The sequence below is a fragment of the Pundamilia nyererei genome, unplaced genomic scaffold, assembly GCF_000239375.1.
Source record: "Pundamilia nyererei isolate P.nyererei 1_Seehausen unplaced genomic scaffold, PunNye1.0 scaffold00025, whole genome shotgun sequence".
Classification (NCBI taxonomy): domain Eukaryota; kingdom Metazoa; phylum Chordata; class Actinopteri; order Cichliformes; family Cichlidae; genus Pundamilia; species Pundamilia nyererei.
This window is the reverse complement of record NW_005187426.1, coordinates 4,400,456-4,411,467: the sequence shown is the minus strand read 5'-3', so window position 1 is coordinate 4,411,467 and position 11,012 is coordinate 4,400,456. Positions and strand designations below refer to the sequence as shown.

Genomic DNA, 11,012 nt, shown 5'->3' with positions numbered 1-11,012 from the left:
TAATTAAAAGGATTTGGCTTAAGCTCCGTCATCAAACTGTGAACACACACTATAAGGTTTTAACAGGATTTCATCAGTTATTTTGCCAATCACATTCCACAGCAAGGTTGACAATATGACTAAATGATTTGGTTATTTGAATTCAAACAGTGTCAGCTGGGGGTCCACTCTGCGCAGTGGGAGGATTGGTAGAGTAATATCAACACGGTTGTGATTACTCCATTGCAACAGTGGGGTGCTCCAATCAGAGCCGAATCGCTCTACTCATTACAGACTACAAGGCCAAATATCAGTGGGTGGACCACAAAATCAGGCTTTGCATGTTCCCACTGAAATTAATTGAAATTCATTTGTGGTGCCCTGATGCTCCTCATCAACACCAGACTAATTCACATTTGCACAATTCAACTCAGGTTCATTAAGTGCAAGCACATTCCAAGTAAAAAAGCATTACAAAGCAGGGCTTGTAATCTGAACTTCACCTTTTATGGTGAGGTTCAGATTGTATGGCATTACAACTGTACATTATGCAGTGTTTTTTAGCATAAATAGATAAACTTACAAAATATAATAATAATAATAATCATTATTATTATTAATTTTTATTAGTATTTTTTAAATCATAATTTGTATATAAATTGGTAAACAGCTCATAGTTTTAAAAAGTGATGTCTTGCACACATGCCTAAAGCATCAAGACAAAGACTCCTAAGCACAAATTGAGCTTTCATGTTTACAGATGAAAACATACCATGTAGACAGACCTGGGCACAAATGTTTGATGGTCCCCAGCCAGCTGGTTTTGATGACCAGGCTGTTTTTACTTTTTCTTTCTTCAGTAATCAGACATTTAATACAGAAAAGTGTAAGTACATGTATGTAGAACAGTTTCAAAAGGAGACATTGTACCTTACAGAAAATGAAATGTAGCCAAAACAGCTTCATTATAATTTTCACTAAATGTAGAAAAAGCAGCCAGTGTTTTTTCATGTTTCAGTGATATTATAATGGAAGTTTTCACACACACACACACGCACACACACGCACACACACACGCACACACACACACACACATACACACACACACACATTGTGTTATCGCCTTCCTTTTCCTTATTCTGGTGCCTGTTAACAATAATGAAGCAGAGCTCAGAGAGCTTTTCAATTAGATATATGTTTGGATATGTTAAATTAGAGAAGGAATAAAAAAATAACAATAATAATAGTAATAATAATAATGAAAGCAAAACAGAAATTTCCCCTGGATATCTTCTTATTCAAATGTGAAGAAGAGTAGGCCATCCACTGAGTTTAGGTCGTAAGTTCACTGCAACTGCACAAATTTGAGCAACTTTAAAGTTTACTTTAGTGTTTTCATTTATGGTTGAACTAATTCAGAAATTACAATTTTAATAAAACAACTGCATAGAAATAGATTAAATGTCAAGCATTATCTATTTATCTGTGTGTGACACATACTTGCGCCACATAACTCACAATCTACATAGCTCTGTATCAGTAGCACACAAAGTATGCACACCACTGGTACAAAACAGGAAGAGGTGTCATATCTCCAGAGTAAACCAAGTTAATGTAAAAAAAGTAAACTGAAAATGTATCACAATTTCTCCACTAGACTACTCTAAAATGAGTTTTCCTCTCAAAAGTAAAGAGCCAAACTTCTACAATCGGTTCAGGCCCTGAATATCATCCCAGGACCCTCATTATTGTATCAATAGTAAATATATGATTACTGTTTTATATAAATGGGTTCTTACTTTGAATTTTTGTGGTGGTGCTTTAATGCAAAACTGCAAATTTGTGTTGCAAATAGTCACTGTCTCTCTGTGAGCGTGAAAAATCATCCAGCTTCCTGAAAGCACAATTTGGTATCAGTTGTCGTAACACTGCAAAGCCTGAAACTTCTTACAAATTTACAAATCACAAGCCACAGTAGAAAATGTGAGCATCTGTAGGCCCAAATAATAAAATGAATTATTTTATTATTTTTATTTAAAACACCAAGACTCATTTCAGTCTTGGTGTTTTAAGTTTTAGTTTTCAGTCTTGATGATGCCTCACTCACCACAGGTAATGTGATTAAAGATGCTGTCATTTTCCTTCTACAATTGTGAGGATGTCTGTTATGAAATAGGCCTGTTACTAATATCCTCTTGTCACCAAATGAAGTACTTTTAGTTTTATTTACCACCAAACCCCCCCCCCCTTTTTTTTAAACAAATCTTTTAAATTCACTTACTAAAATATTTTGTCAGCTGATCAGAAACGATGTAACTTTTAACCACTACTGCCGTAACTTAGCTAAACTCGATGGTGACCATGGGGTCAGGTTTTTGTTCTTTTCCCCTCTCCTAGCAACAGGCTTGTCTCAACAACAGATCTTCTTCTGGCTGCTTCCATTAGGGTTTAGCACATTTGTCTCCATCTCATCCCATCTCTAGCATCCTCCTCTGTCTGCATGTCCTCTTTCACTATATCCACGAATCTTCTCTGCGATCTTCCTCATTTCCTCTTGCCTGACATCTACATATTCCAGTCCAGTATATCTGCTATCCCTCCTCTGCACGTGTTCAAACCATCTTAAACAGCCTGAGTTCTCCATCTGATAAACTAATTTCTAATTCTGTCCGTCCTGGTCACCCCCGGCAAAAACCTAAACTTCAACTTTTCCAAACCTCCAACTCTTTTCTTCAGTTCCACCATCTCCAATCCATACATAACAGCAGGCCTCACTATGTGCTATTCCTTTCACCCCTGATACTCACCTGCTCCAACCTGTGTGCACTCTCTTCTTCATCACTCATGTGTACTGTCCATCGCTTTGGCTTGTCCACATTCACTATCTCTACACTTTGCATCTTCACTGTTACACCTGTTCCCCTTTCATTTGCACACGTGGTATGTTGCTTTACTTGTACTGACTGTTTTCTTCTTTTCTAAAGAGTATACCTCCACCTCTCCAGGTTCTCTTTCATCTGCTACCTAATGTCACTACAGATCACAATGTTGTGATCAAACATCATAGTCCACAGAGACTCCTGCCTGACAGCATCATCATCTGCCATCCTACTTATCATCATTGCAAAGAACAACGAATTCAGAGCCGATCCCCGTTGTAATCCATCAGTCTCCTATCGCACACCTCACCACTGTCTCGCTGTCCTCATGCATGTCTTGCACCACCCTCACGTTAGTTTCTTGGCACTCTATGATCTGTTTCGTCACATCCTCAAAATACACACTGCAGCTCCTTCTGACCTTCTCAATACTTCTCCATCAACACCCTCAAAGCAATCATCGCAACTGGCAGTCTCTCGGCATGAAACTAAACTGTTCGCTAATTGTCACCTCTCTTCTTAATGCAGCTTAATTCAACTTTATCCCTCTGTGGTTACTACAGCTCTGCACATACACGGTACACTTCTTTTGCCTTCCTTAAGTTTCTTACTGACCTGGATTGTGTTAAACAATCTGGTCAAAAAGTCGACTACCCTCTCCAACCAACGTAAATTCTTTGCCAAATCAAACACATGGGTCATTAACAATGTGATTTACTATCTGGCCAGCAGATGGCAACTTCAAATGTTCAGGTTTTATCATGCTTTCAATTCGCAGTCGTCAATTTGTATTTCCAAATAAGGCGACGCAGTTTAGCAAATAAATGTATACTTAAAACGCCACATACTAGTTATGGAACCTACAGATACAACAGTATAGAATACGTAAAAAATGAGAAATACAGTTTTTGTAGTTTTTCCCTCACATCTTCATTTATTTGTTTGTTTTGCTTACCCGTTGATAGCAGGCTATACCACTACCAAATTTGGAAGCTGCTATAAGTCAAAAGAGAAGCGACAGAACGAAGAAAAGCATGATTATGGTCCTTGTAGAACCCGGTCCTGCAAAATGCAGTTCTTCTACAACATCAAGCGAGAAATAATTTATATGAATTTGCAATTTTCCCGATAGCACGTGAATGCACCACACAGGCAGCTCTCCAGTTTTGTAAAGGTTTGCTCTACGTTTGTGTGGGGCGGAGAGCTGGAAAGTTGGTACAGTGTGTGCACAGTTGCTAAACAAAGTGGCCATACGGCTCATTTTTCAGCGACCTGGCTGGTAAGTATATTGTTTAAATTTTGCTGTTCCGCGCTGTCTATAGTTACAAATGGTTCATTATGAGCATGCACTAATTATCTCGAGCAATGACCTTTTTCATTATTCCATTTTCAAGCACGCTTAAATGGTACGTTGTTTTTATATGCTATTTTAATGTGGACTTAAGTTTCAATTTAAAAAAAAAAAAAAACAGACGATCCCAAAATACTTATTATATTTATCGGAGTTGCAGTTTAATGTATTCCAGAACTCATACATTCGATAAAAAGCAGGAAGTTTATTGCGACGATATTTAAAAGTGCCGCTATAATATTTCTGTAACAATCCAAGCTGCGCTGTGATCCTTTCAAAATAAATTACAGATCCAAAATATTCTTTGTGTGCACGTGTTGATCATTCACATGTTATTCTTCTTTGCCTTATCAGATAACTGTAACGCGTTGATGCGTGTTCTGTGTTCAGATATGCCTTCTTGGAAAAGTGAAAAACATGCTTCACACAGCTTCTGGATGCAGTTTATCGAAGCTCTGGTGGTTTTCTCTCTGTGTGCCAAAATATGTGGATGCTCTGACGTAGATGAATTGATGTCCACATATCCACTGATTGATGGGTAAAGTGTGCTTCATACATACAAGATACATAAATTATCATAAATTAAAATGTCCCTCAATTTTGTATCACCCACTATCCCGTCTCTCTGTCAGTCACAATGACCTCGCTCTCCAGTTGAGGATTCGTCACAACAACTACCTAAGCCAAGTTGACCTTCGTAACCTCTCCAAAGTATCCACAGACATATCCCGTTTCAAAGCAGGGCATGTGCAGACACAGGTATTGCAATTTCACAAGTGTTCACAGCGCAATCTGGAAAAAAATCCATCTACATCTGAGATTTATTGGTTAGTAAAATGTGTCTAATGTTCTGTGATATGTTGTATCAGATGTTTGCTGTCTACGTACTGTGTGGTGCTCAGCAGAAGGATGCTGTGAGGCTTACTCTGGAACAAATAGATGTGGTGAGACGTATGTGCACTGAGTACCAGGAGTTTGAACTGGTCACATCTCTCCAGGGTATTGTACACTTTCTTAATAATAATAATTAACTATATTTCTATGGCACATTTCTAAACCAAAGTTATAAGGTGTTTCGCAGTATTTACACAAAACATTGGTTTAAAAACTATTCAAAATGCATGAAAACCCCTTGGTTTTAAGCTTGGACTGTGGAACATGTAGAAGTAATCGATTCTCTGATCTATTAGACGTTAGGACTTCTAAAATAGAAAGTGCAGCTTCACTGTGAAGTGATTTAAAAGTAATCAGTGGAAATCTTAAATTGAACTCTGTAGTGAAGCTAGTGTAAATCTGCAAGGACTGGAATGGCATGTTCATCTCACCAAGTGTTGGTGAGTAGTACTGCTGCTGTGTTTTATAGATGGTTCACTCCTCCAAACTTTTAGGCATGTAAACAGTGAGTTGCAGTAATCTAATCAGGGGGAAATGAGGGTGCAGATATAAGGTATGCCGTTATATTATTCATAAGTACTGGTCTGAGTTATGCAACAAATATTTCACAACACAAGACTAGTCTGGACTTTTGATATGCTGTTTGAAATTAAGTTGTTGATCAGAAATACTCCCCTAAACCTCCAGCAGATGATTTTAGGTCAGTGAGTCATTGTTCAAGGTCAGCAGGGCGACTATAAGAATAATCATCAGGACCAATAAGAAGAACAAGAACTTTAATTTTATCCCATCCTTAATGCCAGTAAAATAGGAATGAATGAAGTCTAGATTTTTGTGTTCTCCAGGATTAAATGACTCATTCTAACTGGCAGCCATTGACATAACAATGGTCAGATGCTTGTGTATAATTACAAATTACTTAGTCAAGTGGTAACAAATGTAAACTAAATAAAATAGGCCCTTGGACTGAGTCGTAGGAGAAACTCGATGAGCTAAAATTAACCACAGTGATTCTAAATACTCTGTTTGATTGGATTAGAACTATTTGGGTGCAGTTCCACCTAACCCAAGCTCATTTCTGAGTATGTTGAAGAGAAGGATGAGGTAATATGAACTGTAAAATTTCCAGGGTCCACACTCATTAAAATGTCATAAAGTGATTTCTGTAATGTGATGTTTTTCTAAAGCCAGATTGGAATAAATCAGATAAGAACTTCCTACTAACTACTTTCTCAAGAAATTTTGAAACTAGAGGTAATTTGGAGCTAGTCATTTCCTTAATGTTTTTAGGTTACTAGATTACTGTTTTGAAATGTATCTTGTTTGTTTGTTTGTTTTTCTAAAATATGGTGGTTACGTTAGCTTGCATTTCTGTAACCAGATGAAAAGTAGAACTGATAACTGAAGGTAATGATGTCCAATTATGTGTTTATGTGCTTTGTATGTGGGCCTGTCATTGCAGAGCTAAAAGATTCTAAGGACAAGGGTAAGATAGCCTGTTTAATAAGTATCGAAGGAGGCCACTCTATTGACAGCAGCCTTCCCGCCCTGCGGATGTTTTACCAGCTTGGAGTCCGCTCCATGGGTCTCACGCATTCTTGTAATACACCCTGGTAATAGGAAAAGACTTTATACAGCATATATTTTACAGTATATCTAGTACTTTGTATTTAAAAAGTCATATCTCGATCTTTTCTTAAATGATCATTTAAGCAATAAATTGGGTTTTGAATAGAATTTCTATTTTATCAAATACGTAGCATTGGCTCTGTAATGGTCTATTGCTACATAGCAACTTTAAAGCAGGAACTACTGAGCTACATTTAATCTAAGAAGTATTTGTTTATAGAATAGGAAAGATAGAAAGGTGAAACATATTTACATTTTCACCTCGACATCCTTTTCTTTTATGCAAATTAACCTATATATGTCCTCTCTCAGATATCTCACATTGACTATAGCTGTGGGTATCTGAAGCAGTTCCCTTCAGATACCCAAAGTAATTTTAAGTAATTACAAACAGGAGAAGAATAATTTGCAGCACTTGTGACATTAAAATACATATATTGTTTCTATGCAGGGCTGAATCATCCTCAACTTTTTACCCTGTATATAAGAGGGAGAATAACAGCCTGACATCCTTTGGGAAGGTAATTCTGAGTTTCAGTAACATTAGCCACAGCTGTATTTCATTATCTCACATTCCACAGAGTAGTATGTCAGCGTGCATGCCAGTTTTGCCTGACCCTTTTTCAGAAAGCATAAAACATATCAGTCCTTCCATACTGTATTGAAGAAATAAGAGAAATTCAGTTGTTGACATAAAACTGTATTAACTAAGTAACTATTATAACTATTATAAAACTACTATGCATTATTGTTGTTGTTATGTTTGCATTAATAGAGATTGTATAGTTATTGTAACTTGAGAACCTTCTAAATAAAATGAACCTCTTTACTATTAGAATTTGGGAATACTGTGCATACTAAATCTTCTCCTTATAGGAAGCTGTGGAAAGAGAATCTCTGTTAACCCAAACTGGACTTTTCTCATTTAATAACTCCTTGTGTATTACTGGAATATGGTAATATATTATAGGCAGCTTATTTAAACATAGAAAACATCTTTATTACTCCTTTCCCATTCAGATCTCCGTCTCAACAGCAAAGTGCAGGGACACTCTTGATTGTTATCTGCATGAGTGTTTTCTAATAGTTTACATGTAACAACATCCTCTCCTCTGAATAAATGACTTCCTTCCTGATGCCACCAAAATGTTCTTAATTGTGTTTTTGAGGTCGTAGTCGAGGAGATGAACAGACTCGGAATGATAGTGGACCTCTCCCACACCTCGTGGAACACATCCTTTGCTGTTCTGAGTCACTCTAAGGCTCCGGTTATTTTTAGCCATTCCTCTTCCTACTCCATATGTAACCACAGCCGCAATGTTCCTGACAGTCTGCTACTTGAACTGGTGAGAAATACAACCTTAAAAGTAATTGCTTGCCTTCTTAACCGCTTGATTAAACAACTGTCTGATCAGTCACATTGATGACTGGCTCGTTTTAATTGTGTCTCTTTATGTGTATATGTAAAGAAGAAAAACTGTCAGACAATTTTTGTAATGGTTAGACTTTTTGTGTATCAACAGCCTAAAACATTTATGAACAGATTTCCACCATTAGAAATTATTCAGTTTTCACCCACTAAGAGTTATTGATTTCAATCCTAAGGCTTTATTTGCACAATCAACTTAATGCATTTCTTCTGTCTTTATGTCGTTCTGTGTTCTCCATGATTTCCTCAGCCATCTTTAGCTCTTGCCATTTCCCCTTTACTTGCATACACAGACAGGCACCAGAACGTGATCTCACAGGATGAAATAAAAGTACTATAGTGAGGACCTATTAATGAGAATATCAGATTGTTTACCCTAACAATGATAGTCATTTTCCTCCCTCTACTTTAAAAAAAAAATGCTTATACTGATTAATGACAGGCTGATGATCAAGAATTCAAGCTGTGTGTAAGCCTACTGTCAACAGTGTCGGGGTAGTTTCAGGCTCTTTTTATAAACTGAGAATATTCTTTTCTTCTTTCTATTTATTAATCAAGTTGAAAAATAAATAGTATCAATACTTACATTTTATCATAGCCACGAATTTGATATTTCCACATGTTTTTTTTTTCTGTGTGATTACTCATACACATAAGCTCAGTAAATCATCATTTGAACAGGAAGAACTAGATAAAACAGTTCTAAAACCCTCTTGACTTCTAGTCTTATTGTTTTTCTTTTTGGGATCTGAGTGGCATCTCGATATGCCAGACATAATAATTTACACTATATGCAAATGAAATGATTAAACAAGAACTTTTCTGTAGAGTGTACACATGCATAGATTATTTTAGTCTGTTTGGTGGCATTTAACCCTTTTCTCCACGCCTGGTAATGGCCCTGTGTGTTTTTGTTTCAGAAAAAGAACCAAGGGTTGATCATGGTGAATCTCCACAACACATTTGTTTCCTGCAGAGATGAGGCTAACATCTCTCATGTGGCTGGTGAGCTGTCCATCTGGAATGGATGTGTTTGTATTTCTTATATCTCAGTTTATACATTATTCCACTTATTTTTACAGACCATTTTGATTACATTAAGAAATTGATTGGAGCTGAATCGATAGGAATTGGAGGGGATTATGAAGGTGCTACAAGGTAAGAAATCAATTTGCAATAACCAGATAACACAAATTATTAGCTAAACAGGTAATTGTTTGTTTGTAATTGTTGTGGTAAATGTTGCAAACAGAAAATCCATGCAAGTTACCTTAAATCTTCTTTATATTCTATAGTCATGATGAATGAAAAGCTTTTGAGACAAAACAAAGCTAATAGTAATAGGCAACACGCTTGTCTGAGGCACTCTCCAGACAGATTATTTCAAAGGCCGTTGTTGAGCCAAATCAATTGTGTGGTTTTTGTTTGCTTGTCATATCAGCAATTTAGCTGTCCAGTTGTCAACAGACTGAAGTGGGTTAAAAATCAATAACTTTATACCTCTAATAGGCATAAATGGAGGCTGCTATGCTGTGGTAGATTTTCTGCAAGATGGTGGATATTAGGTTATTGCTATGCATACAGAGGGGTGACAAATTTAAGGAAAATCAGAATCAGAACTTTTAACCCCTACAGTGAGAGGATGCAGTGACTCTGTTGTGCTGCTGGGTGCAAAGTGCGCAAAGTCCTCTTAAACGGAATTGTCTTAAACAATCAGTATCAGGTAGTTTTGTGATGAAACAAAAGAAAAAAAGAAAACAAAGCTCATTATTGAATACTGCAATTAATATAAAAATGCCATGAATCATACCCCATGTCTTTAACAGTGACCAAATTTCTTCATTGCCTTTTGGAGCTTTTGTTTCAGCCTGTTACAGCAAACTTTAAATAAAGGAATATAATAAAGGTTAAAATTCTTCCTGACCCATTGACTTGGAGAGTCGATGCCAAGGCTCTTCTTGCAGAATTCTTCAGCCCAAAATCTTATTAGAACTGAGAATAAAACAAATCATGTTTCTGTGTTTACTTTTGTAATTCCACGTGTCAAAGGTATGAAACTAAATGTATTTAGCAACACCATAATTTTCAGAATGAGGGATCTGTTTCTACAATGGTTCGCCTAAAAACAATAATTTGAGAGTAATTTTGTTTTCATTTTGGTTAAAAGCTTCCCTCATGGGTTAGAGGATGTCTCAAAATACCCAGCCCTAATCCAGGAACTGCTGAGAAGAAACTGGACTGAGAATGAGCTGGCTGGTGTCCTTCGACATAACTTCTTGCGTGTGTTTGAACAGGTTGAGAGGGTGAGCGAGAGAATACATTTATATGACGAGAATAGGTGGTGAAAGATTCATGAGTTTAAGTATTTTATATGTTGGCATACTCTTATTTCCTTCCTTTATTTTCACCAAGGTCCGTGATCAGTTGAGTTCAAATCTACCAAGTGAGGTCCAGATTCCATTTGAAGAGGCACACAACCCATGCAGGCTAGTCCTTAGACGTCCAGACCCAAGAAGCCTGCCCTCAGATCAGTCCTCTGGATCAGAAGGTGGATTACCTGGTCTGTTAATCCTTGCCACAGTTCTGGTGCTTTCCAGAATATTTTTGATTGAATGAATATTAACAATCTCAGTTCAGCCGTATCATTCTTTTGAAGTTGTATAGAAAGGAGTACACAGAAAGGAGTGTCACAGTGCTGCACATCAGTGGAGATTAGGAGGAATTTAATGACTTTAATGTCTAACCTCATTTTTGCTATAATTAAAATGCAAACTCCTGTACATACGTTAATCGATTAATTAAAAATTCAGAAGATGTCTGAAAGAGACCTCTTGGTTTTATCTTTTTTTTT

The 11,012-nt window shown here is 36.8% G+C and overlaps 1 protein-coding gene across 2 annotated transcripts; it reads left to right on the top strand.

Annotated features, from left to right (window-relative positions):
- The first annotated feature begins 4,038 nt into the window (after positions 1-4,038).
- Positions 4,039-10,983, top strand: dpep2 (dipeptidase 2). 2 transcript variants are annotated; one of them, XM_005727662.1, is made up of 11 exons: positions 4,039-4,137; positions 4,600-4,747; positions 4,842-4,968; positions 5,079-5,208; positions 6,566-6,716; positions 7,184-7,253; positions 7,902-8,078; positions 9,082-9,166; positions 9,244-9,319; positions 10,329-10,464; positions 10,574-10,983. In XM_005727662.1, exons 2-11 carry the CDS (start codon positions 4,602-4,604, stop codon positions 10,775-10,777), a joined length of 1,302 nt encoding a protein of 433 aa, XP_005727719.1. In that variant the 5' UTR covers positions 4,039-4,137; positions 4,600-4,601; the 3' UTR covers positions 10,778-10,983. The 2 variants fall into 2 exon arrangements, with proteins under 2 accessions (XP_005727719.1, XP_013764901.1); XM_013909447.1 differs by having other exon boundaries at positions 4,564-4,747.
- The last annotated feature ends 29 nt before the right edge of the window (positions 10,984-11,012 follow it).